The sequence below is a fragment of the Aquila chrysaetos genome, chromosome 5 (assembly GCF_900496995.4).
Source record: "Aquila chrysaetos chrysaetos chromosome 5, bAquChr1.4, whole genome shotgun sequence".
NCBI classification, from domain to species: domain Eukaryota; kingdom Metazoa; phylum Chordata; class Aves; order Accipitriformes; family Accipitridae; genus Aquila; species Aquila chrysaetos.
Window position 1 is genome coordinate 22,369,607 of NC_044008.1, and position 27,692 is coordinate 22,397,298.

General features: G+C 42.2%; 1 protein-coding gene across 7 annotated transcripts; it reads left to right on the plus strand.

The window, feature by feature from the left end:
• Nucleotides 1–95: 95 nt before the first annotated feature.
• On the plus strand, nucleotides 96–24,503 carry PANX2 (pannexin 2). Of its 7 annotated transcripts, XM_030014547.1 has the most exons (5): nucleotides 96–208; nucleotides 684–1,002; nucleotides 19,313–20,764; nucleotides 21,741–21,814; nucleotides 22,651–22,753. In XM_030014547.1, exons 2-4 carry the CDS (start codon nucleotides 777–779, stop codon nucleotides 21,770–21,772), a joined length of 1,710 nt encoding a protein of 569 aa, XP_029870407.1. In that variant the 5' UTR covers nucleotides 96–208; nucleotides 684–776; the 3' UTR covers nucleotides 21,773–21,814; nucleotides 22,651–22,753. The 7 variants fall into 7 exon arrangements, with proteins under 7 accessions (XP_029870407.1, XP_029870402.1, XP_029870408.1 ...); XM_030014542.2 differs by lacking the exon at nucleotides 21,741–21,814 and having other exon boundaries at nucleotides 22,651–24,503; XM_030014545.2 differs by lacking the exons at nucleotides 96–208; nucleotides 21,741–21,814 and adding an exon at nucleotides 7,810–7,877 and having other exon boundaries at nucleotides 916–1,002; nucleotides 22,651–24,503.
• Nucleotides 24,504–27,692: the final 3,189 nt, after the last annotated feature.

The window sequence follows — 27,692 nt, forward strand, 5'->3', positions numbered from 1 at the left end:
AGCGCCAGCCACCCGCTGCAGTAACACGCGTCAACCCATCACTCGCCTCCCGCTCCGAATCCGGAGCGATTTCGTTACTTGTGGAGGCGCGGGGACCGTTTTCCGGCAGGAAGGTCCAGTCTAAGTTTATTTGCGGCTTCCGCTCCTATTTACAAGTCATCGGTTTTGCTCACCACCCCCCGGGAACCGAGGGAACCGAAGTCGCCAGGTAAATGCCCTCTTCCTTGCCCGCAGCACTTCAGCGAGGCAGCTCCGCTCCGTCTTGCTGCGTGGCTGCTTCGCCGCTATTGTACGGCACGAATCGCAAAGCGGAGGCAGCGTTTAACTCGCGCGGCTGTCACCGGGCCGCTCTTTTCGTCTCCCGCCTCCCGCGGACACCTCCCCGCCCGGCTCCGGGGAGAGGGGAGGCTGCCTCCCGCTGCACAGCCGCCGCCGCGCCGCTGCGGGGCTTGCGGCCGCCCGGCCGCGGCGTTGTTCCGGCCCGTCTGCGCCGCTTCTCCCCGCGGCTGCGGGGGGCGAGCGGGGGGATGCCCCCGCCGGGCTGTCGGCCGGGGAGCCCCGCGCGGGGCCCGGCGGGAGGCCGGGGGTAGCGGCAGCGTCCCGCCGGCCCCAACGCGGTGCCGCTGCGGCGGCGGAGCCCGGCCGCGGCCCCGCCGTTACCGCTGTCGGTGTTGTCCCCGCAGGCCGGGCGGGGGCCGCCCGCAGCCAGCCCGCCGCAGCGCGCCGCCCGTCCCCGGGGAGGCCCGGCGGCGTGAGGCCGCCCGCCGCCGCCGCTTATGCAACACATCATCGATAACCACCCCGACATGGCCACCGCGCTGCTGGCGGGCGAGAAGCTGAAGGAGCTCATCCTGCCCGGGCAGCAGGACGACAAGGCGGGCGCGCTGGCGGCCCTGCTCCTCCAGCTGAAGCTGGAGCTGCCCTTCGACCGCGTGGTCACCATCGGCACCGTCCTCATCCCCATCCTCCTCGTCACCCTCGTCTTCACCAAGAACTTCGCCGGTAAGGGCGGCGGGACGCCGGCAGCGGGCGGGGTGGGGCAGGGCCGCGCCCTTACGGCTGCCGAGCAGGACCCTTGGGGCCTTGGCGGGCGCCCGCCGCCCCTCGCCCTGGGGCCTTGGCGGGCGGCGGCGCGGCGGCGGCCGCTCCCCAGCAGTCACCTGTGCTGAGGAGGAGGCGGCCGCCGCCCCTCGCCTTCGCGCCTTGGGGGGGGGCGGCGGTGTCGCGCCGGCGGCCGCTCCCTAACGGCTCCCTAACGGCCGCTGGCGCTGAGGGGGCGGCCGCCGCCGCCTGGCGCCCGGGCGGGCGGGTGAGTGCCTGTTCCCGCCGGTGGGGAGGGTGCCCCGGCCGCCCCCGCTCGGCGAGCGGCCCCGCGTCGCTGACCTGCAGGCAGCGACGTGGCGGGGAGGCGTCCGCGGCCCTGCAGCGTCTGAGGGCTAGTGTGGGAGGCACGGGGTGCGGTTTTATCCTCCTCGAGGTGGATCCTGGACAGGTCCTGAGCTGGGCCCTGGCTGACTTCGAGCATTTGTCCTGACGTCAGCTCAGGCATCGACAACGTGAGCGTTTAACTGGCCTGCTAGGGAGAGGCAGATGCTTTCGTGGAGACTGATGCGATATATGGAGACACACGCACGCTCTGCTTTGCCATATCGTGACAGCGGAAGTCACTGATGTCTGTTTCTGTTGAGGGCCTACATCTTGCATACAGCCGGTAACAGTTTAAAAAGCCTGGTTTGATTGCCCGTCACCGCCAGTGCAGAGTCTTTCCAGTCTAGGAAGGTCAGGTTTTGATGAACCTTGAAAATTACTGACCCAGTAAACTGTTATGATGCCTTTTAGGCCATTAGCAGATATGTAAACATGGTTTTACTCTCTGAAATATAGGCCTGATGACTGTAGTTGCCAGTGCATGACTGCTTTTAAGGTTCCCTGAAGCTCCATACTGAAGCTCCATGTGAAATTATTAGCGCTTTAATATACAGGACTGACCTGGCAGTCTGTAGGTTGTGAGGTTAGTGGCAATTGGCTGTATTCAATCAGTCTAAACATACCAGCATCAGGATCTTGCTATGCACGCTGCCTTGGGATTGACTTCCAACACTTACGTATCCTTAATACTCGTTTTCAATATAAGATAAAGTTAAATTACCTAGAAGAATAACTGCTGGCAAATGGAGTCTTGAGATTTTTCTTAATTATAGTTAAAACTTTTTCGATCTACCTCAGTTTTTAAACATAGTTGTATAGCTCAAGATCTGCAGCCAGTTAATGATAAGAGCCTCATTTTTTGGATGGTCATCTAGAAGTATCTCAAAGAGACCGTATTTTCAGGGCATGCTGAGCTTGCTAAACATCTGAAAACTGTCTCTTCATAGCAACTGAAAGGCAGGATTCAAGGTCACCTTTGGTGATCCTCTGTAGAATGCAAAAGCTTGGGGATCCCTTCCTCTATTTGGTTTGTAGAGAAGTGAACTAGGAAAAAGGCAATCCTGCAGAAGCTCATGAGACTGCATACCTACGTATGTGCCTTCACACTGTTTGAGATGTACGGGTTTGAACCTCAGCATGCCTAAAGATAACCTTGGGGGCAGGAAAGGTCGTGCCCCTTCATGTGTGTTCCTCTACATTGTTCAAGTTTCCCAGCAGAAGTCCTTTGATGACTCACTGCTCGTGCAGACAGCAGTAACTTGTTCTGTGTGAACAAATCCTCTGAGACTGCAGATTGTGGAGGAAGCCTCAAGTCTAAGAGACTCAGATTAATACAGTGGACGTCCTTCTGCAAGTCTAAACTGTGGTCCACACAAGTATGTGGAAGAGAGGGTGTCTACTGAATTTCTGCATTTGAGTTTATTTTATGCTGTGGAAGACTATTCTCCAGGCTGATGGTCGTGTTCCAAATTTGTTTTTCAGAAGTATCAAAAGCAGTATCATTTGTGTCTACTTACAAACCGTGTATGCTCATTTGACCCACTAAGATATAGGGCAGTAACCTACTGTGTCCTGCCAGGGCAAAGCTTCCAAGACAACACAGAAAACACCCTTACATCTTTGGAAAAATGTGGGACAACCCTATTCTGTCATATGATGCCATGTGTTTGTTCAGATGGTCTGCAGTTAGAAAAATAATATGAGAAAAAGGAAAAAATTAAGGATACAAGGGAATGTAACACAAACACTGTAAGGGTCTGATGAAGCTAAATAGATTCCTGTTTGGAGTGGAGTTGAAGAGCTCAGGATTAGTGGATTCAATTCTGCTTCCACAGAGTTCAAGAGCGAAACTCCTATTAATTTTAAAGTGACCTGAATCAGGTGTTATACTCTGTTACAAAACTGTCTTCTTTACTAAGTCAGGCTTGTCCAGAGACACTGAGGGTGGTAATAACAATAGTCCAGCTGGATACATACTTATTCCTGATTCTGCAGTTTGTGTTATGTTTCACCCATGCACTGCCATTGATCTTTCAAAAATCTGTATTTGTTTGCTTGCTTTGGATACTGCTCCCTGTGTGCAATTTAAATAATAGGTAAGAAAAGTGCAAACTTTGCTGGCAAAGTTGAGTAAGGTTCCTGCTGCACCTTTGGCTGTGAATATCGAAATATGTTCCCAAACTTTGCTTTGAGCCCTTGTGTGCATCAGTTATTTCTTCAGAATAGGAAATAAAAACTGACGCTTACCGTTATTCCTACTTCTGTTTATGATATCCAATGCAAGCCATGGAAAGCTATCATCACGCCACTAAACTGACAACAACCCCCTTTTCCGGGGTCTATCCCGTCTTATTTAATCAGTGTTGGTAAAGTTCTTGAAACAGTGGTGTGTGCACTTGAGACTTAAAAGTGTAGTGATCAAAAAGCAGTGGTTTCTCACAAAACTTTTTGCTCTGGATTGGAAGAGCCTGCATGATTAGTGCATAGAAGAGATAAAAGCCTATGTACTTCTCTGATCTACCTTTGAGTTTACGTGTGTGGGATGAAGCGTAGCTTAAAGCGTAGTCAAGAGCAACTGTACAGTCCAGTGCAAGTGTAGTGAGAGCTGTTTGGCCGAGCGGCGTGGGCGTCCTGCCCCGGGGGTGTGCAGAAGGCCCCCCGTCCCAGGAGGCCTGGGCGTCCCAGGGCCGTGCTAAGCCTTCTGGGGTCAGAGACTGCCATGGAGCACGTATGAAAGCAGAGTTCAGCCCCACAGCGCAGGACAAAGAACAAGTGTGTTGTTTATTTAAAAGATGATAATTAACAACCTTAAAAATCGTTATGTCTGTAGTATAATATATTGTACGCTGTAGTTTGCCTGTGGGTGAAGATAAAGTTATTTAGTTAATTATGTGTTTTAGTGCCACGGGCAAAGTCGTTGTTTAGGTTAATGCATTTGGTATTCATGTAAGTGATTTGTTTGTCCTCGTATTGGAGGTTTCTGATCTTTACATCACTTTGGAGAAACTAAATTACAAATTTCTGTTTTAGTAGCATAAAAGGCAAGAGCTGGTTGTTTAGCAGATACTATGCTGATTTTCTGAATAAATCACAATCCAGCTGAATTTAATGTGTTACAAAAGGCTTTAAATTAGGTATTGCGCTTTTCTTCTATTACATGTACCATAGAATCATAGAATGGTTTGGGTTGGAAGGGACCTTAAAGATCATCTAGTTCCAGCCCCCCTGCCATGGGCAGGGACACCTTCCACTAGACCAGGTTGCTCAAAGCCCCATCCAACCTGGCCTTGGACACTTCCAGGGATGGGGCATCCACAGCCTCTCTGGGCAACCTGTTCCAGTGTCTTGCCACCCTCACGGTAAAGAATTTCTTCCTAATATCTCATCTAAATTTACCCTCTTTCAGTTTAAAACCATTACCCCTCATCCTATCACTACACTCCCTGATAAAAAGTCTCTCCCCATCTTTCCTGCAGGCCCCCTTTAAGTACTGGAAGGCTGCTGTAAGGTCTCCCTGGAGCCTTCTCTTCTCCAGGCTAAACAACCCCAACTCTCTCAGCCTGTCCTCATAGGGGAGATGCTCCAGCCCCCTGATCGTCTTCGTGGCCCTCCTCTGGACCTGCTCCAACAGGTCCATGTCCTTCTTATGTTGGGGGCCCCAGAGCTGAACACAGTACTGCAGGTGGGGTCTCCCCAGAGCAGAGTAGAGGGGTAGAATCACCTCCCTCGACCTGCTGGTCACACTCCTTGTTATGCAGCCCAGGATGCTTACAGTATCCTTCCAGTCTGACTCAATGTAAAAAAAAAAAAAAAAAAAAAAAAAAGGGCTGTCATCCTTGGTTCACTTTTGCCCTATAAATGAATCTGTAACATAACCAAAATTTATTGGGAGATAAATTTTTTTTTCCAAACTTCACTACGAGATGGCAGTGCATTTTGGGTGAAATCGAGCTCTCTGCAGAGGGAAGCCATAGGGCATATGCATCGCTAGGATGTGCTCCTGAGAATTAAATTCAAACTGCAAAGGAGCCAGTAAGAGTTTGACTATTGATTTCAATGGCAACAGGACTTCACTCTGATGGCTGAAGTAAGATACGATTCTTGCACTGGCCCCTCTGCAAAGAAATGCATACAGCCTTTTTTTGCACTTCCTAAACTTTGTTTCATAAGAGAAAAGAAAGTCACTCAGCTAACCTCCTACATTATTATTTTTTGAGTCACCCAATTCTCCTTTAATGTTTTTCAAGCAAACCAGTGCGATTCCAGAAAGGATGCCTCTAGAAAGTTAATTAAAATAAATCCATGTCCCATATTTATACTGGGCATAAGATCATCATAAAGTCATTTAGGAGCAATAGTCAGCTACCCCACACAAAGAAAGCCCACATGAGCACCCACAAGAGAAGAATGAATATTGTTTCCCTTTCTAAAACTCACCAATAGACAGACTTCATATAAAACCAGGACATCCTGTATTTAGGGGCCAGTGTACATTGACCTTGAGGATAATAAGGAAAGTTTTGGAGGCGTGTTTCTCTGACCCAGTGGATGGATCTGTATTTAAGTATAATTGGTTTTCTGGAGTCACGGGGCTCTCAGCCCCGGTGAAGGTGCCTACAGAAGGCAGCATAGGCTAAAGGAAACCTCTCCTGTAGCAATGTCCTTGTTGAGAATAACAGTGCACACAGTTGGTAGTCCCAAGGGAACTTACTTCAGTTTGCTCTGTTTTTGTTTGGAAATTACTGCCTTAAAGATAGCAGTTAATTTTTTTATTTAAATATGGATACCAGTGTGTTTGAATTTCTGTCAGAACAGTGACATGACCCCTATCACACCCTATATATCCTTAGGCATCTGCTGGAGCACTCATGCAAATGTATATGCAGTGCTTTGCAAAGGTCCGTGTTTGTATCTGACTCGTTAGAGGTTTGTTTTCTCATACCTGAAGATCCAGAAGCCTGACTTTTCATTCCCTAGCAGCTTGAACAGTTAGTTATTCTTGTGCAAACTAGAAGTAAAATACAACCAATATGAATGGAGAGTTCAGATTTGGTAGTACTGCACTGTCCCAGTGCAGGAATAGGTGACGATACCAGGTACTGGCTGGTGGAGAAGCAAATTGTAAGCCTGTAAGTATAGGGTGTCACTTGTGTCCTTCCATTTTAGCTGTGTTGGAGCCTGCTAGATTGTTTTCTTTCCCACGATAAAGGTTTTGGGGTTCTTTTTATTTAGTTAGTTAGTTAGTTATCTATTTAGTTATTTTTAAATAAAGTATTTAAAGTGTTTCCTTGATGAAGCAGACTACCCTTAGGCTAATATTTAGTGAAAAAAATGGTAAAACACCAAACTTTAATTAAATATTAGTAGGTAAGGCTCTAAGATAGGTAGCTCTAGTCCAGCTATAGTCTCCGTGTTGGTGTTCAGCAGTTGTTTTTAGTTATGATGTTTCAGTATCTCCTGTCAAGGCATGGTCAGTCTGGAGAAGTATGGATCTAGATAAAAAGTGATTAGTCTTTTAATACACTTTCACTTCCTTTCTAAAATGCACAGAATGAGGAGTATTAGACTGCAACATTCATTACCAGTTTGAAGTGGGTCTGTTTGATGTTCCATGTGTTTTTCATCCTTTCCTCTACTATCCTGGTTTTTACCATGGAACTATTACACACAAACCACAGCCACAGGTAGGATGCTGCTGGGTCAGCAAGTGCTGTATTCCGTCCCCTGTGACCAGCAACGATGCTACCGGCAGCGAGTGGCAGCCTTTTGTAGCGAAGCGTCTCATGGCATTTGCAGAACTTGCAAGACACTGTGCTACAATCCAGTAGATGAAGAGATACTTGGCTTTCGTGATGTCCAACTTTGTTTGTATTGTTTAATGTTTTTAGTAAGCAAATGGTTTGAATATTCCGGTTCAGTGTTGTGCTGTGTTCAGAAGCAACACTATCAGTAACGTCTGTGGGAGGTTCTCTGTGTAAGGGACCAGAGAGTGGTGGGCCCCAAAGGAGAATACGTTGCTATTTCTGTTATGTGTTATCTTCACAGTATTGAAATATTTTGGTTTCCAAACTTTCAAAAGCTGTAGGACTGATGTGGTCAATTACAGGGATTGCTAAGTCATATCCCTCTTGTATAGTGCCTCGTGCTTTCTATTCACAGTGAGTTATTCTTTCCGTATTGCAGTCATGTTTGCTTTTCCCTCAGAAGTTGTTAAATACCAATACTTTATTAAATCAAAGCAAAACAGTCATCCAGTTGAATTTTTATACTTTAGTCAAAAGCCAAGCTTTGGCATTGATTTTATTGCTAGGTTTATAAAACAGTGACTACAAAATACCAAAAAGTTGCTCATAAATACTGTATTTCTATGTCTCTTAGCAGTTACGTAGCTCAGCCCTCTACCACCCTTCTGCTAGAAAATTCTCATGAGGAAGTAATGGAAGGAGACAGTAAGTTAAATGACTGAAGGGTCAGTTCAAGTTTTTATGTTTTATTTCCTGATTTGTAATCATTTGCATAAGCAATGCTTACTTCACTGTGTAATACAGTATATGCGTGAGTTCAATGTCTTTTTATGCATTTCACCCTACAGTATGTTTGAAATAGTATATGTTGAGGATTTCTGTATTATGAGATGGAGTTTTATTTTGTATTTCTGGTCAACTTTTCTGATTTGTGTTTCTGTTTCAAGCTGTGAGCAGGATATTTATATACGCTTTCTTAGGTGACTTATCTGATAGATGGCTTTTGATCTTATTTTCCATTTTTTCTCTTTAACTGAACTTAAAGCCACATATAGTAAGAAAGTGAAGATGACGTTTTTCCAAGTGACTATTGTTAGTGCTAAGAGTGTAGGGCCAGATTGTTTTATGTACCTGATGACACCAGTGCAGAAATTGGTTCTGAAGTGGTCTTAGCAGTGAAAAGAGAATTTAAGGAGTGTCTCAGTACCACTTGGGTTTAAGTGCTTTCTAATCATGTATTTTTAAAAAGAACTGAAATCGTACAAGCAACCACAGGCTGGCTGCAGTTCAACTGCTGGCTGTTTGCTCTGCTGATGGAATTTTTCCCAAAGGGTAAGGGCAGTTCGCACACACACAAACATGAGGTGTGCACAAGATATGTGAGCTGGCTCCCCGTGAGTTTTGATCATTTAAAGATTTGCAGTTACACAGCTAACTGTTAAATAGAAAGGTATTCTTGAGGAAATGCATGAGTCTCACACGTGTAATCATTCCACTGCAGTTCCTAGTGGCTACAGATATTTTTCTGTCATGAATTCCATTTCTCAAACTTCATTGACACATATACATCATCTTGTTTTCATATGGACTTTAATGACCCTGTTTGCACTATTAGGCCCTTCATCTTCTCAAGTGTCATGTATGTGAAGAGGTCCAAAATGTGCATGAGATTTAGCTTACTACATGCTTTCAGAGACCTTCAACAATTTGAACAGATGGTCAAAAATATTTTTGTTTAAGAACTACTTAATTCATTCACCTTTGTCAAGAGGAAACCTTGTGAATAAATAAGAGTAAGGTCGAGACTGTTTTTCAAAGCTACCCTGAAGTATTTGAGCCTTTTTTTCTCCCTAAACTAGATGGAAATTATACAACCATGATCTAGAAGAAATCTCAGCTTGTATTGTTTCTTAGAACTGTAAAACTCTTCAGGAAGAATCTGCGTCATCACTGAGTTCCTTGGGTTCTGTCAGTATTAAAAATGACTGCAGTGGGCACCTTCAGTAGGTATACACGTTTAATTACAAAAGCTGAATAATTTTGCAGTAGACCAGCATGATTCTTGTAGAGGTTCCCTTTGTTTCACAGTACAGGATTTATTCTAAGAAAAACACTGAAATCAGTGCAGATATTTACATTGTCAGGGATTTTGTCCCAGGCATGTATTATACTCTTGAATTTGAACTGGGAAAGACAGCAGTTCATTATGATAGCAAGGTCTGGGGATTTGTACTTTCTTTACCGGCACCATGTCTGTCTTGCAGATTCTAAGTTACCAGAGCAGTGATGGAGCCAGGTGCTGAGATGCGTGGTGTGTTTTTTGCAGCTTAGAGCTCAGTGACTATTTCTGGAGCATTTTAGTTGTATGCTGAAGTAATTATTTCAGCATTTTGAGTTTGAGGTACCTTATCTTCTGTGGGATCCATGACCTGTTCAGGAGGGCAGGAGACCTCCACACTGGAACTGTCAGAGCCCCCTGGGAGCCTTGGGGGGCTGATTCTCCTGGCTCTGTTGTGATAGATCAAAACAGTTCTGATACTTTATAAAACCCAATTTCTCTACACATGGAGGAAGCAGTTTTCCAAAAAGCAATAGATCAGCCATCTCTGCCTCCTAAATACTATGTTATTAAAATAACATTATTACCTAATGAGCTAACTATTGGCATTTTTCTTCTTTTTCAATATGAAGTTTTCCAGGTGCTGTGTTTATGCCAAGAGGTACTTAATACAAGCCATCTTTTTCATTTCTAGCCATTAAATAACAATAATGCAATAGAACAAACCTGCTGTTTCCTGTTGCTTCCTGTGTTTGTATTTTGTGCTTGACTCTTGACATAAGAAGCCACCCTTGTTTATGTATCATCAGTTTCACTGGATTTTCATAATTCACTTCACTTTGGCATTTACATGTTCTTGCAGTTTACTTTAGGTGTTACTCTAGTCCACATTACCATAGTGTCTGGGTGCTTGTGTAGTTGCTTTGGGGTTCCATCTCAAGAGGGGAATTTTTGAATTGCCCTAAACTGGTTTTTTTGATCTTTGGAAAACATTAAAACATTTATTTTCACACATTACTTCTCCTATGCAGAAGATCTGTACCTCACCAAAATTCCACTCACCTCCTCATGTAAGTGCTAAATTTAGAAGTAAATATTATTCAGATCTCTTTTGTAGGACTGTCTGCATGGCTGAATTTCATTAATTATATTTTGATGAATACGTTCTTTTAAATTCAGATCTAACCTTCCCTCAAATCTTAACATAATACAAAGCAACATTGTAATACAGAAACACACCTCTATGTACAAATACAAGCATTATAATTTCCTTCCAGGTGTTTTTTGTGTTCTCACAGAGCTCTCTTGAGCACAGGAAGAAATGCTCCTAGTGATGTTCAACAGTACAGTCACTATAAATATGCTCTCTTTCCAGTGATGTTACCACCATACTGCATGGCCGTCACATGATAGATGGTAGCTCATTATTGAGGAAATATTCCTCTATAGAAGCAGCTTAAGGGATTTCGTTTAGGTGCTTCTGCACCTTCTGCATAACAGTTACCATTTCTGGAATAACCTTCTCCAACAGACTTCAACATACCAACCAAGTAGGAGTAGGTATCTTTCTCTCCTGAATAACCTGGGCAGGCGTTACAAGTCTTTAAGCCTCACATTGCTGGTAAGTGAACTTCAGCATACCAGCTAATTTTAGAAGACCAATGTTCATTACATACAGGGAATACAGTTCTGTAAATTTATATATACACTAGGAAAGTGCATTACTAATTTATTGATTCTGCAGATCCAAAATATATGCACTTCAAGCAGCAGTCCTCCAAGGAAAAAAGATCCAAATTGTAAATACGGGAACACCTGGTGCTGCCCTTACATTGCAGTTACCCCTGTGGGTAACCCATTACCTATCAGTCTTTGAAACTGCTTATTTACACCTCACCCATCACGACTAATCCTTGTAGAGTATAGGCCAGTAAAACTTACTAGCAGCAGTGGTTTCCTGTCTCATTTCTTTAGGGACTTTCTTTTCAAGATTTTTTTCTTAAACAGGACAAGTGGTTTCAGAGAGTGGGCAAAAAAGGCTATACCTTACCTTGTTGATCATGGAGAAATTTGTACCTTAGGAAGACTTCATGGGCATGGAACCTATATTCAGATTTGGAAAGAATATTCCCTAAGAAAGGTAAAGGTATTGTCTTTTTGTTTTAATAAAAGTAATAATTCTTAATAATTAGCTTGCTAAGTTAAGGCTTAGTTTGATGAATGTTTTCTTTTCTTATTCATATGAGTAAACTTGGTGAGTTAAATAGGACTGTAAGACTACAGTTGGTACACAAAAGTAATTTCAGGAATCCATCCTCATGCTGTACTAATTTCTAACCTTTAAATACCCTTTAAATAAAGTAGTTGAAATAAACCAGTTAAATTAAGGGAGTTTTTCCTTTGGCTGTGAATTGATTTGGGTATTATCCAGCATTTGTTAAAATCACATTCAAAGTAGAGAGTTACATACTCCTTGTGGACTGCGTGACTGAGATGGAAAACCTGTATACTGTTTAGATAATGTTATACTTCCTTAGACTACCTTTTCAACCTCAGTAACATGAATGTTTTTTGTTCTTTTTTTCCAGAGAGAAGAGGATCCAGGACATTTCTTCTTTTCCGTTTAAAAATTGCCGAAAAACTACTAAATAAATTATTTCTGTTTCTCAAAATAAACAGTTTGCTACCTGCTTTCTTGTGCAATCCTTTTAGTACCCAAGATGAATGAGGCATGTATGTCTGATTGCTTACACGTATGTGACACAATGTAAGGAGAGCAGTATGATAAGGACTACCCTTGTCAAATACTGGCATTTATTGCTGAATTCAGGGAGTTTCTCATTTATCTTGGCTGTTAGAAACTTGTGTTCTGGCATCTGATGGGCAGGGAGATTCAGAGATTCTACCTAAATGCTGAATTTCTCCTTAGAGTCAAGCGGAGAGGACCGTACAAGGAGTGCTTCAGAGAACTTGACTGGAATGCCAGCTTTTCTTTATAGGCAGGTTGGGCACCAGCATGAGGATGATCTAGCAGCCCTCTTCAAGAGGGCAGAAAGCCGATTGCTAGGAAGCACTAGGCCCAGGGTGAGTCTGTAGTATATTTAACTCAGTAAGTACACTTATCAATATACTTACCTGATACTTAACTCGGGTGTCCAGCATAAGAGTTTAGGCACTTGTCCAGGAGCTGGGAGATCCAGCCTGTTCGGCAGCAGCTAAGCACCTCTTCTGGGGCCTATATCCAATGTAGGGCCATGGCGGTCAGGGCGAATGTTTACTTCTAGATCCTCAAAGAATTTTTTGCACAAGAGGCATAGTTATCTTTGTCTTGGTGCAGCAAGCACAAGAATTTTCATCTTTTTTCATTTTTTAGTTATGTTTTCTGAAAACTGGGTTCCTTTTTTATCTTTTTTTCTGTCTGCTGTTAGAAAATTGTGCTATTCCTTCTGCATTACTGAATTACTGCACTAGAATGCTGAAATCATGCAATTCAGTGGGAAGATTAATGAGGTGTGATTTCTTTTTCCAGAATAAATTCTAAAAGCTGAAGGTCACAGGAGACATACACAAGTTATTATTATGGTTTATATTTTGCTTTGGGTGAATATACTTTATTTCACTGGGAATACAATAGGTGTGAAAAGTCATTTGCCTTTTTATATAGGGGCATATACTGTTTATTACTAATGTTTTCCTTTCTTACTTTTTAATGTCTACCAAAAGCATTGTAAATGTGTTGTCCATATTTATTTAAATAACTTTTGCTCATAATAGTATTTTAAAAGTTTGAAACTGACCCCCCTACAGCATCAGTTCTTCAAAAAGAGGTGCACACGCCAAATTTTATGCACTGTGAGTAATCCCATTGGCTTCAAAGGAGCTGCCCAATGCATGGAGTGAGTAAAGTCTTTTTGGGAGCAGGTCTAATTATTTACAGTGTGTCGAATACTAAGAGGTTGGCATTGTTATCTTTATTTTAAAGGGGCAAGTGAATGTTTGTATTAGATGCAATTCACTCACTTTTCCAGGAAGACTTGTAAAAACTTAACTTTGCAAAGGTAATGGAGAATGATACATATCTACATCTTCACCATGTCTTCTTGACAGTGTCGTTTCTACGTACTATACTCCAGCTCACATTTTTTTGTAAGGTTGGTTTTTTTTATACATAGGCAAATGCGCACACACAGAGCCTCCTTGGTGAGCTATGCTGTTGATACCTCGTCATTCGATTGAGATGCAATACTGAGGCCCAAGCTCTAGCCACTTGTATTTCAATGATAGCCTTCTAGCCATATTTTACCTAATACGTTGTTAGTGCTACTGGCCATCGCATTCATTTTTGGAAATGGCCCTTTCTCAAAAGTGAAAAAAATTACTCCTGCATGAATCAGCCATTCTTGCTGGACATGACGTGAAGAAATAAAAAAATTCACCTTGAGGACAATCAAGCATTGGAGCAGGTTGCACAGGCAGCTTGTGTGGAGCCCATCTTTGGAGGTTTTCAGACTGACAAAGCCCTAATCAAGCTGGTCTGAACTCAGTCTTTGCCCTGCTTTGAGAGGATGTGGGGCTAGGTAACTTCTGAGGTTCCTTCCAGCATTTCCGTGATTCTGCATTAGGGTATAACTTCAGGGAATGGTCTAGAACAGCAGTTACCAGATTTTTCCATTGGTAAGTCCATTTCCAGATCTGAGATGCATTTTTGCAGTGGGAAGTTTCACAGGGGTTCCAATCCTAAACCTCAGCACCCCAGCCCCTTGCTTGAAGAATTTCAGAATTTACAGTATTATATCTCCTGGTTGAAATTAAGCAGGAGATTTATTTATCTAACACATTTTCATGCCTAGCACTTGCAGCCTGACAAACAGTGTTTCATTCAAGGCCTTTTTAAGAGGGCAGTTGAATATATACTAAAGTATATGGAGGTTAGGAACCACTGAAAGGACGTGGCTGACCTTGGATTAGGAACAGTAGGAGTGGGAGCCTGTGCCTGCAGGAATCCCACAAGCATTTCTCAGAGCCTTTACTAACAGGCAGCAGACTCGGCAGCTCCTAGCTTCCACACTTTGCCTTCACTCCTTCTTTCCATACTCTCTGTTTGGATTCTTTCTGAAGATTTTTTTGAGCACAGCCCCTTCCTTCACCCCTCTCCCTACCCTGGCTATCTTTTCACAACCATGCACTCTCTTTCATTCCCCTAAAGCATGCCACAGTACTTCCTGCAAGTCATTTTTCTCCATTTAAGTAGTACTTAAACTGATGGGATGAGATGGTACAGGATGGAGCATGGGAAAAAAATTAGCTGCCAAGGGATTTTAATTTTTCAAGTGGCATAACACAATCAATTATATTACACAACTAAAGTAATTCTGTGTTATTTCATCTTGTTTGCATGTCTAAAAAATTCAGTGAGATATCTCTCATACCTTATCCATGAGAATAGATTTGTGGATTTCTAGAAGCTATTTACACGCATAGTAGGTAGAATACAATGTATTTATGTACAACTGTTGAAAACTTCTGATGTAGTGCTCCTGTGATCATCCAATAGTACTGAAAAAAGGGAAGCTAAACTTCTTAGTATGCATCTTTATACTCAAGTCAGTATAAGATAAAGTATAATTTACTTTATAATATATTAACGTCAAGGACTTTTTTTCCAATGTAGTAATTATTTCTGCACAGCATTAGCACAGGGTTACTTAGTCTCTTAAAAATTATTCAAAAGGAACATTTCCTGGAATTACAGTGACTGTAGGGAAGTATTACTGAAGACAGGGTTTGTTCTTAGGTATTCCTAGTGATGTTTTCTGAAACTGTGTTGAACTTCATATTCTGGCATGCAGTTAACATATTTGTGTCAGTGAACCTAAGGGCAGACCTTCAGACTTTGAACTTACTAAGATTTCACTCTGAGCATCAGAACTAAAAATCTTGCAGTAAGCCATGACATTTAATGCAGAAAAGTTGATTTTAGTATTCCAGCCACCAATAGCAATGGCAGCTTAGTTATCTTACTTTTTTTTTTTGCCTTTGCTACAGATGCACACATGTGCAAATCACAGACACATGTCCACCCTGAACCACCTTTTCATTATTGTTTGCAACTGGCAAAATATTATTTTGGAGATGATGACCTTGCTCTCCATTTTTTTTTTGGTAGGAATTTCTGTCTCTTGGGCTCACAAGAATGTAGCTATCAAGGAGAGTGGAGGGATAGATTATATTTATGGGCTTAAGCCTACACAATATTGAGAAGATGACCAATCCACTCAGCCATAATAATGTCCCCTAACCTTTTTAAAAAATTTCTTTACAGCAGCTTACTCTATTGTCTTTTCCTACACAATCAGTTACACCGTATGCAATTAAACTGCAAAGTCTTGGGAAAAAGCTGCATTTCATGATGGCTGGAGTGATTATATGAAAAAGAAACTTCCTAAACTGCCAAGGATTTTCAGGATTAAATAAGAATATCAATAGAAACTTTCTATATTTATGAATATGAAGTTAAAAGCAAATACATTTTTTTTCTATTGCATGATCCAATGTCAGAGCTATGATTTTAACACTGTTACAGCTTTTTTTTTTTAATGCTACTTACCTATCAGGAGAACACTGTAAAATAAAAAAGTACATCTGCTGTGCCTTCTTGAAACTGCATTAAGTAGGGTCCTCACAGCTAGAGTGAGCTATATGTGTGAGAGCAACTTGTTACTCCCCTATCCTCATCAGATCTGCATGTTGAGATCCAGCTCTCTGTTACTGCCACCTTTCATAACAAACAAGATTACTTATTGACATGGTGCTTTTCTTTCTCATTTATTCCTTATTGACACAGTTTGCAGTGGAGGGGAAGCAGGTCCATACGCTACTATGATGGGATCAAACACCTTCATGGTGTTAAATGCCAGGTGAAATGCTGCCATCGCCTAAGAAGTAACATTCACAAAAGCTAACTCAAACCTAGTGGCAGTCTTCCTTGGCAGCCTCTTGTCAATGAAGAGAGACAGGCTCCTCCAGGCAACAGCTAATTTAGTCTTTTGCTTTGAATCATTGTCTGGAAGGGTATTCCTCTCTTCTCTGTTGTCTGGACCGTTTTCTAGATGAATGAGTTTCCTAAGCCTGATGCTATGCTTTGTGAGTCAAGTCCTATGCTGAGAAGGTTAAGCTAAACTCCCCTGTGGAATAACTTTACCAAAATTAGTGGCATTCACTGACAGTGAGTATGGCTCAAACATATTAGAAAATGACAGTTGAATAAAATTGTGTTGTAACCCCACTGCCCCCACTTCAATCAGTTATCAGAAGTCCCACTGACTTCACTGAGGATTGGGTTTCATCTGTAGGGTCTTGGGATTTACATGGCAGGTAATGAAAATCATGTTAATTTAACAAATAAGCAAAGAAAATACTAGACTAGCATCAACAAATAACAAAACATTGAATAAGAATGGGACACCGTGCTCAGCTATCCCAACAAATTAGAGATCTCTCACAACTTACCAGGCAATGGGAGCAGCTAAAAAAGTGTTTAACAGAGGAAAAGCAAACAAATTCCTGTAAAATGACATTTGCTTTCTTTACTGGGCTGGGCAGCCCCATTTTTGAAGCCTCTAATGAACCTGTTCAGTCCAAACCAGAGTTGTGAAGCTCTTCAGACTTTTTTCACTGAAGCAGTGGCAATGGAAAGTGCAGAATTAGTCTCTAAGTGATCTGTTCAACATAAATGTAAATGTTGAGACATTTTGATTTGTTTCTCTTTTTTTATTTATAAAATAAATATATATTTGATTGTTGTGGTATAGATACAATTTTGGCAGAAGTCACCTTAGCTTTCAGGTCTCAGTGAAGAGAACTGTTCACAGTTTATTTGGTAGTAACAACTGATACATGAATCCAAAACTAATCCTTATAGATGATTTGTATGAATACTTGTTGCTGTCTTCCCAAGTATTCATGGTGTTGAGACCTAGGAGAAATGAACCCATGTATGTCACAGGAAACTAGGTTTCATATTGGCAGATTCTACTGAGCTCAGGGACACCCAGTTAAAAATATTTCTGCCTATGAGAAATGCACCACGCTTCTTTGCCTTTATTTTTCCCATGGGAACATTTTCACATAGGAATCTACTTTGCCTCCTGGGAAATCATAGAGTAACTCTTTGATAGTAGAAGTTGAAATTATTTGTATGCATCCCTTCACGGGTGGTGTTGGGAGGGCATGTAATTACCGAAACCAAGAGTCAGTGAGCATTTTTCTTGTAACACATGGCTGTAAATACACAAAAATAGTCTAAATGGGAAGCTGTGTAACATTAGACTGCTTTAAGCTCTCCTCTGAGGTTGAAGTTAGATCATTTTAAAATAGCATTCAAAAGTGATTTTAAAGAACTTTCAGGGCTTACTCACTTTACATGCTATCTTGGGTAACATCATTTATTCTGTCAACTCTGTTTAAATCGGTTGTATTTTTAGAAAAGAATCCTCACTGAATCACTTTTTAAAAAAAAAACAGAACAATTTTTGTACAGTCCTCAGCATGTAGATCTCTGTAGGTCACAGAAGAGGTTTACACCTCAACATTTTACTAAAGAACTAGTAAATGCTTTTGATTTGCTCACATATGAGAAGTAGTTGGTCAAGTAAGGAGTTCTCTGTTAAGCCAGAAGGATTAGAGGTTTTTGCCTGCCTATTAATTTTTAATATTTTATTTATTGTTCTCAAACGACATAATATTTTATTATTTCTCTTCATGATTTGTATTATTAAGAGAACAGTACCACCACTCTCTTCCAGTGAGCTGTTCTTGATCTGAATTGTAGACTGCGTTCAGAACTGGAGCGAGCTTGGTGTTCTTGAGCGATTCTCAATTCAAGCAAACATGCCTTCTTCCTATGGGTCTCATTTTAGGAAGCTTTTTAAAGGTATACCAGAACTCTGTAAAATATATTCCGTTTGTACTACCTGCCAAAACATGAAAATATGGTCTTCCTCTTTGAAGAAGGTGTTTTGATAATGGTCATTGTTATTTGGGCAATTAATATTGTTCTAGCTTTCACAAGTTTTTCTATCTTACTTTCATATATTGCTAGAAAAATGTAATTGTATAAAAACATAACTTATCTGCTGGGTCGAGACAAAAGTCCTTTTAGCCCAACATCCTGTCTCTGATGGTGGTAAAAAGCAAATGCTCAGGAAGGAGCATTAAAATAGACAAGCATACTTCTTTTGATAAACCCTTCCACCCTCCAGCAGCCTGTGGCTTAAACATGTCCTGAGAGAAAAATTGCATCACTATCTGGGTATTTAATAATCCTTGCTATACTTTTTCTTCCATTACTTTGTCTGATTGCTTTCTTAATCCACAGTATTTGTTTCTTCCATAATACTATATGACAGCGAGTTCCAGCATTTGATTGTACATTGTGTAAAAAACAATGTTACAGTTTCAAATGTAGAATTAAATTTTCATAGTGATAAATACAGTTAACACACCAGATTCTGTCCTGGTCAGTCACACTTTAATTCAAGAGTGTTAGCTGGGAGGGATACAGTTGACTAAATGCTTGTATGTCTTTAAGTTTTAATTTTTTTCTACTATATCCAGTGAGTGGACTTTATTAATAAGGATTAAAAACGTTGCCTTCAACTACATCTAACTTTTTTCTATTTAGAAGAATATTTAGCTGGGATGCACCTTAAATTTCACCTAAATGAGCCTTTCAGCATTTGCACATATCCTCAGCTACTGTATAGTGGACATCAGGTCTTTCAGCTTTACAGAGTTTAGGTCACAGTTGCTTAGGATATTGTTCTCAGAGAAGTAATTAAACCAAAACATGTATTTCTTGCTGACTTTTCTAGCTCAGGTTCATTCTAAAACTTCCAGGTAAATAGTTTTGCCTGAGGGCTTGTGAAGATGTGCGCAGGCTGAGCTGTCTAATAGACATGGAGGGCTTAACGGTCATGTAAAGATACAATAAAATAAAATTGATATAATTTGAAATGTTTATTTTCCAGAGCTCCTTTTGTAGGTTAAATGCACAGCAGTGACTTTTCTCTCTGTTATACAGAGGAGCCAATATACTGTTATACACCACACAACTTCACCCGCGATCAAGCCTTGTATGCCAGAGGATATTGTTGGACAGAATTAAAAGATGCCTTGCCAGGAGTTGATGCCAGCCACTGGCCCTCCTTGTTTGAGCATAAGTTCCTACCTTATGCACTGCTGGCTTTTGCTGGGATAATGTACATTCCAGCTCTGGGCTGGGAATTTCTGGCCTCTACCCGACTGACTTCAGAGCTTAATTTTTTGCTTCAGGAGATCGATAACTGCTACCACCGTGCAGCTGAAGGGCGGGCACCCAAAATAGAGAAACAGATTCAGTCCAAAGGCCCGGGGATCACCGAGAGAGAGAAGAGAGAAATCATTGAGAATGCAGAGAAGGAAAAAAGCCCTGAGCAGAACTTGTTTGAGAAATACCTGGAAAGAAGAGGACGAAGTAACTTTTTAGCTAAGCTTTATCTTGCAAGACATTTGTTCATCATCTTTTTAAGCATCATACCAATTACATACTTGTCCACCTACTATGCTACACAGAAGCAAAATGAATTTACATGTGCACTAGGAGAGCCTCCAGACAAAACAAGCAGCTCCAAATTGCACATCAGAGTGAACTGTAAACTGCCATCTGTCCAGCTCCAGCGGATTATTGCTGGTGTAGATATCGTTCTCCTATGCTTCATGAACTTGATAATCCTCATCAACTTAATTCACCTCTTCATCTTTCGCAAGTCTAACTTCATATTTGATAAACTGAACAAAGTTGGAATAAAGACCAAGAAACAGTGGCAGAAGTCCCAGTTTTGTGATATCAATATTTTGGCCATGTTTTGTAATGAAAATCGGGACCACATAAAATCATTGAACCGTCTGGATTTTATTACAAATGAAAGCGATCTGATGTATGACAATGTGGTACGCCAGCTGCTTGCAGCGTTGGCCCAGTCCAATCATGATGCCACTCCAACCATGCGTGATTCAGGGATCCAAACAATAGACCCAAGCGTTGATCCAGCAGACATTGATGCTAATGAGCAGCTCATCATTAAGAGACCAAGGAAGAAGATGAAATGGATCCCAACTACCAATCCCCTTCCTCAGCCATTCAAGGAACAGTTAGCCATTATGAAGGTTGAAAACCATAAACCTGAAAAACCGAAGCCTGTGCGGAGAAAAACAGCAACAGACAGCCTTATAGCTCCTTTGTTAGAGTCTGCTGCAAAAACCTCACAGCAATCGTCCACTCATAAAACGGAGCCAAACGCCATCCCAAGCACAAGCAGTGAAAAAAAACACACACGACACTTTTCCTTGGATGTTCATCCATATATACTTAGTAGCAAAAAACCCAAGCCAGAGATTCAAGCCATCCCCTCGATGCCTACGTCAAAAAGCCAAGAAGGTGGATTTTTAAACCAGGAAGAGAATGTCGTAGTACACGTTACCTCCTCTCTCAAAGGTACAGTATGCCATAATGCCCGTACCACCTCCAGAGACCATAATTTGCATAGCTATCTTCAGGAAATCAAAGCTTATCTGAACTGTTTGACCTACCTTGCTAGATTTTGGGATAGCTAATAATCTTAGGGCTTGTAGGCCTCAGAAACAGAGGTTCTCTCTCTTTAACAGCTATATGGAGGATAAGGATTATTACAGCTAGAGCTGTACAAAACAGCCTGCAGCCTGTTGGTGCAGGTAATTTTTCAAATGTAAGCATATATTCACAGTTACAAATGTGGTCATGCCTTGCCAATGAAATGAGGAGAGTTTGGCCTCCATGATACCCTTCCTGCTCCACCAGCACCTAGCACGTTTCAAACCTGCGTTATTTTCAAGTCATATGGAAACTGCCATGGTAGATGACCAGTATTCTGACCAGTGATAGCCACTTAGGAGTGTGTGAGAAACTGTGCTAATGGCAGTTAAAGCTGCCTGTAGAAAAAAAAATCTCTTTAACTACCAATTCTTAGGGGCTGACATGTGTTTGTCACCCAGGAAATCACAACTTAGATCATTGATATTGTTCACACAAGAGATGTTTGAAATTATCCTTTGTCTCATGTGGACCAGAGGATGGATGGTCTGAAGTGTGGGTGCCGGTCAGGGGTTCAGGAATTCTGCCATTCTCTTCCCATGTGGCTTCACAGGAGATGCTCTTTCTGTGCCCCAGTTTCCTGTGTGTGTCTTGGAAATCCTGTCTCTTTCTTACTTCAAAGGAGTGTTTCAAATATATCAATAGTTATTAGGTGCTAGAGTGATGGGGAAAGCCATGTGAGCATTACGAAAAGTGATAGATCAGTAGATAAACTGATAGACAGGTAGATATCTTCTTGTTTATTTTTGTAAGCTACTGATATAAGAAAGAAGCAGTATGCAGTTGAAGTTACAGAAAGATTTGTACATACTTAAAGCAATGGCTCTCATCTCATTACAAGCTAAGACCTCCCTCTGGGCTTCGACAGACTGACAGCTACCGTCACCCCACTGCCCAGCAAAGAAGTGATTTGAGGTATAAAAGTTTCTGTCACTTCCAAATCCCTATGCTCCTTAGAGCCCTCCAACTCCCCAATATGCATGTGAGCTATTCTACAGCATTCCTTATCCAGTCACCTGCTCTGATTTCAACTCCTCAAAACTACTGGGGTTTTCTGGTCTCAATTACCTTTATCTAAATCAGTGCTTGAATATTTTAAGGGCAAAAAATATTTACTGTAGTTTTGGGGCTCTGTTAATCCCCATTCCCATTAAAAACTTTCAGCTTTGCTTTTGAGTTAGACCTACATTGCAGTCCATCAGGTAAGGTAGACTTACAATTTCTGGAAAGAGACATCAGTGAATGTCAAATTGCTGAGTTCTTTCTAAAGACAAGTGGCTTACAATGTGTAACCACTAGTTTTTCCCATTGGAAATATCAGTGCCTTTTGTATTCCATCCTGTGGATTTCAACAGTCATAACATTTGTCAAAACATTAAATCATAACATTTACAAAACACCTGCCAGACTGTAGAGGAGAATAAAAGATACTTTTCAGTTGTTTTTTGTTCATTTTACAAAAATACCATCCACATAAGGAAGCATGAGCATGCGTAAAAAAGAGCGAGATTTACAAAACCCATTTGTTGTTTGTCCTATTTCCCCGAGCTTACAACCCTGTTGTTTTGAAACAGTCCTGTTGGATTTCTCAAAGGGTCCCAAGACCATTCATTTTTGGGTCCCATCCTGCTCCCACTGAAATCAGTGGCAAAACTGCCAGTGACTTGTATTGGTTCAGGACACTCCTCTCTGACGGACTGGAAGGGTGAAAGACTACCTGTCTTTTAACTGGCTGGTTTGTTTTCTTTCAGACACCCCTCATCCTGCAAAAGAGATCCTATACTCATCTGAGACATGCAGAACTGTGCCTGCTGCTGGGGCTTTTGTCACATGTAACCACAACCATATAGCCACAACCGCTGCTGCAACGAGCATGACTTTGAACCAAGTCAAGCCAGAGCCAACACCTGCACTGAACTGCAACCCAGCCCACCCTCTGCTGCACATCAACACACTGTACGAGGATCACGAGGAGGACGTTTCAAACATCGTAGACAACGGTATTCACTCGCCAACTGACACCGGGGAAATTCTCTCCATCCCTACCCCGAAGCAGATAAGGTTGGCAACATTTGATGAACCCATGGCAATCGTGAGCTCGGTGGAGTACTGAAGACCCCGGGCTGCACAGCCGAGCCCTCGTGGCCAGGCCCAAGACCACGGCAGTGCGGGCCACGGTCCCCCCTACGAGGCAATTCACTGCATGAGCATGGGGAGTTTTCACACAGACTATAGCTTTGGTAATAACGCCAAACGGTTTTTCAGGATCACATCATGAGCACTGTCAGTCATTTGCAGAATAGAATAAAGAAAACGTGGTGGAAATAGACCTTGAACGCCCAGACAACCATTAGCTCTAGCTCGAAACTATAGTTTCCTGATTTAAACAGGGATTAGCACAATTTATGAACGTTAAGAGTCTGATGGCATGCCACAGTAATTTTAGTGAGTGTTTAAATCCTTTGCATTCAGAATCACTGATTAAAGTTAAAACAACATGGAGGTGAGGTAAACTCTTTTAATGGCAGCAGTTAAATAAGAGTTCTTTTCTAAGCAGAGAGGATTTTTTTTCAATTCAGGATTATGAAAAAGTTATATGCAAGCAAAATTTTTGTTTGTTTGTTTCTTTAGCTCGCTAATGTTGGGCTTGATGGAGACTTAGCTGAAAGGGCCTCACTACCACCAGCATTTAAGTGCAAAAAGATTGATACACTCAATCTCTTGCATTTATAAATGAAAATACCTGAGGTATGCCCCGCCCTTTAACAAGCTTATATGTTTGATGGAAGATGATGAAATGAAGAGTTTATTTTTTTAAATATATTTTACCATGGGAAAAATTACTTTAATAACTTTTCAAACCGGGTGTTGCTTTTAACAAAATGTGTAGAAGAGAGTCATTGTAGCTGCTTATTTTTTCATAGTATATTTATGAACCAGGTTAGAAACTTTCAAGGGTGCTTCACTGATACGAAAAATCTTATGAAGGTTGTTACAAAATATCTTACAGAATATGAAACCAGCAAAACTGTTTTCAAATAACACACAGTTAAAGAAGTCTCTGATTTTAGGTCTGCAGACTTGGCTAGTCCTTAATTCAGCAAACGCTTAAGGCCATGGATGGCACTGAAACGACTCATATGTCTAAAGCTAAGCACACACTGAAATGGCTTTGCTGGATCTGGGCTCTAGTGCAGGCAGACAATAATCCTGCAGTATGTGCTATCACTCTGATTCAATATTTGCCTTCCTGGGCTCAAAGCACATCTTCATGCCCATCTTCCTATAACTACGGTATGTGTGATTTAATAGAAAACTCTAGTATAACTAAAACGGCTATTAAAAGTGTATCATGCAATAACCATTATCAGCAAAATTATAGTGAAACAAAAAGTGACTGTGCTAAAATAATATTCCTAGCTGCATTCAGAATTATGGACTATGTGTGTTTGCTTCAAAATTATGTATAATGGTAGAAAAAATATGCAGCACAAATATGGGACTGAAATCTTGAATTTATTTTTAATTTATTACCTCAGACATGGATATATTATACCAATATTTAACGAAAATAGCACTGAAAATAAATACCTATTATTCTGAATAGTTTAATGTGTACTACTTCCTAGCTTAGTTACGTACAAGTGGGATTTTATCGCAAGCGGTAGGCAGGACATGTAAAGCCACCGTTCCCCCCTACGTTACTTCAGTTATGCCCAGCCTTTTTGGCCTGAACAGCCACATACCAAAAAGGCAGCAGGCCACAGGACACACAGCACAGACAGGGGAGGGGGCACTGGGGACAGCCGAAGGACCTGGCTGTAACACCCCGAGGCCTCGGCACGGGGCGGCGTGGAGCTGAGGGGGGACACGGAGCTCGGTCCAGGGCAGCTGGGAGATGATGGCTGCAACAGCTCCTGCTGGCTTCTCCCCTTCCAGCCCTGGGGACGTCAGTGTTCCCCCACAGCCCGCAGCAGAGCTGTCTGCGTGAAGCAGCCATGGAACCAGCAGGGATTTGAGCAGTTTATAGGCTGCCTGTGGCTCCAGGGCCATGGGTTGGTCACCCCTCTTCTAACCTGCTCAAACACAAGCTGCGGGGTGTTCAGCGTCACTGCCTGCGTGACTGATAAACTGGTGTGACTTTTTAAATAACAAATCTGCACCTGCGTAGCCAGGGCCTCATTCCACCCCAGGTACAGGAGGAAGCTTTCTGCAGCAAGGCAGCCTAGGAATGGAGCATCACCCGTGACGGGACTGCAAGCAAGGTCTCTGCCTGGCCTGATGGGTCAGTGTCATCCATTCAGAGTCACCTGAAAGCAATGGCACATAGAGACTTTGGAGGTAAGCCAAATGTCCGTTACATCCTATTCACTCAGATTAATACTGTAGTTAGAATTAATTTTTCCGGCAAATTAAAACCATTATAGTTGAGTACTTGTTGAACACCAATAAAAAATTAGAAAAAATATGGAAAATTACCTTAAGAAAATCAGAAACCTGTTCATAAAAGCAGAGTGAAAGAATAGGACCCTGATGCCAGATTTAAAGAGATGTAACTCCCTTATGCCACTGTACTTTCAATTGCCAGAAGGCAGGATGGTGAATTTCTTCCTGGTTGCAGCAACTCAGCTGTCAATGTTACAAATGCATGGGAAATTTTGGGGGTTGTCTGTTGGCTCTCCACTTGGTATCACACATTGAGCAATATGTCAACTGTACAGGTCTGTAGCTAAAGTGATATACCAATATACATATATACCAGTGTCAGGCAAAGCAGACTATGTCTGAAAACCAAAGATCCAAACTTTGTGTAGTACATCATTGAAAATAGCAACATTCAGTAACTAGAGAGATTTTCATTATGCAGAAATGCAGGGCTGGGTTCTCAGGCAGGTATACGTACTGATCTAACGAGGGTGGTGTTTCCCAGGAAGGGTTGCCCACTAAGGAGCACGTCTCCTATTCATTCAAGAGCAGGACTCAAGTCTGTGTGGGCACACTGCACACTTTCTCCATGACGCTGCTGGTTTCTATTGATTCAGGATCTGTTGGTGCCCTTGTAGAAATCAATATCAGACTTGATTGGACCAACTTAAAGAAAGAAAGGAAAGCATATAGCTTTCCTCATCCCTGGGACAAGCTAAACTCAGGGAAGCCCCACTTTACTCATCTTCACCTGTTGTGTTACAGGAGCGTTGCACTATCCTCTTTCACAAGCCGGAGGCTGCGGATGTCAGGCGCCCAGCCCTGAGTGTTAACACGCTAACTGCTTGCTAAGGGCAGGATGGTGGACCAGACACAGTATTTCGCCGACCAAGCAAGCAGAGCAAGTGAGTCTTGCCTGATGTGGGGTAGATAACTGACGCAGGCACATAGCAAACACTGCCTTGCTGAACTCAAAGGAAAATGGTAGTGTCCTACCCACCCAGAGGAACTTACCTAAACTGAATGACCAAAGATGAGAAAGATGAGACAGCCTCATTTTTAAATGTCTCTTTAGCCTGAATCGCATTAGCATCTCCATCTGCCTTCTCTGCCTAATGGTTTCAGCTTGACAGATCGGATGACTCACATTCTCCAAGGCTGCTTTCCCATTTACTTCACCGGGAAAAGGACGGCATGTTGAGAGCACAGAAACCCCTTTCTTGGGGGTACTCTTATTCAGAGTACGTTTGACAACCAAACAGGAGAGACAAGTGTTTCAGAAGCATCTTTTGAAGCTATATTTAGGCTGTCTAAACCCAGCAGGAGATCAGCCATTTCTGTCTCACAGCCAGCTAGAGAAGTGCTTCTGCTGGGATATTTTAGTGCAATAACGCTTTTTAGTATTGATGTTACTAACATTTACACATACACACACAGAGATTTATATATATCAACTGTATACCTACAAATTCTATATATGCGTGTAAATATGTATCTGTGGCATAGAAATGTTCATCTTCTCTACTTTGCTGTGTAAATAAGCTCTACTTAGTCATGTCTTTTCTCTTCATTTCCCATTGTCATGCATTAGGCCCAACCAGCAACGTTATGCGTCTTTCTGACTCTGCTGGGATTTTCTGATGCTCGGCATGCTGGGGAGGATGCTCTGTTCCCTGCAGAGTCAGATGTGCTGGGTAGTTTATATTTTGATATTGACAGTGAGTCAGGCCCTGATCTTGGGAGCCCTTTTCTGGCGGTGCTTCCTATGACTCCTTGGCACCAAAATACAGGACAGAATTTATCTCTGCGCTGGGGATGCGGTTAGTATAGCTGACAGCTATTTTGCATATCCTTTGTATCTCCAGAGCTGGCTCCCAAAGCCAGCGTTGGACCCAGAGGCAAGCAAAGCAGACTTGAAGTTCCTGTCGCTTGTCCCTGGTTACCAGCCACCAGGTTATCTGCCAATTAAAAGTACAGCAGGGATAGTGCTCACAGGCTCTCTCTGTAAGAGAGAGATGCCGTACTGAGGGTATTCCATCTCTAGCTTTAAGAAAGCTTGTCACTGCCCTTTCAGGCTTGCATCAAAAGGAGCACTAACGAAAAGCTAAGTCTGAGAGCATGAGCCCAGGCTCCTAAAGCCACTGACTCACTGAAAACTGAAGACAGCCTTACACACACTTGACCTAGCGCTGCGTAGGGGAACGTTCTTCCCTTCACATCACAGTCATAGAGGAGTACTGAGAGGAATAGTGAAAACCCAGCTTTAACCTTTCAGTCAGAGAGTTCAAGAAGCTCTAGAAGAGCTCATCATTGCTGTCCCCAGCTTACGGACGCAGACACTGACGCACAGGCAAGTGAAACAATTTGT

Excerpts from the sequence above, each read along its gene's own strand:
- PANX2 (XM_030014542.2), top strand. The coding sequence starts at position 777 with ATGCAACACATCATCGATAACCACCCCGACATGGCCACCGCGCTGCTG. Across the intron at positions 1,003-19,312 it reads CTTCACCAAGAACTTCGCCG|AGGAGCCAATATACTGTTAT; the intron begins GTAAGGGCGGCG and ends TCTGTTATACAG. Across the intron at positions 20,765-22,650 it reads CGTTACCTCCTCTCTCAAAG|ACACCCCTCATCCTGCAAAA; the intron begins GTACAGTATGCC and ends GTTTTCTTTCAG.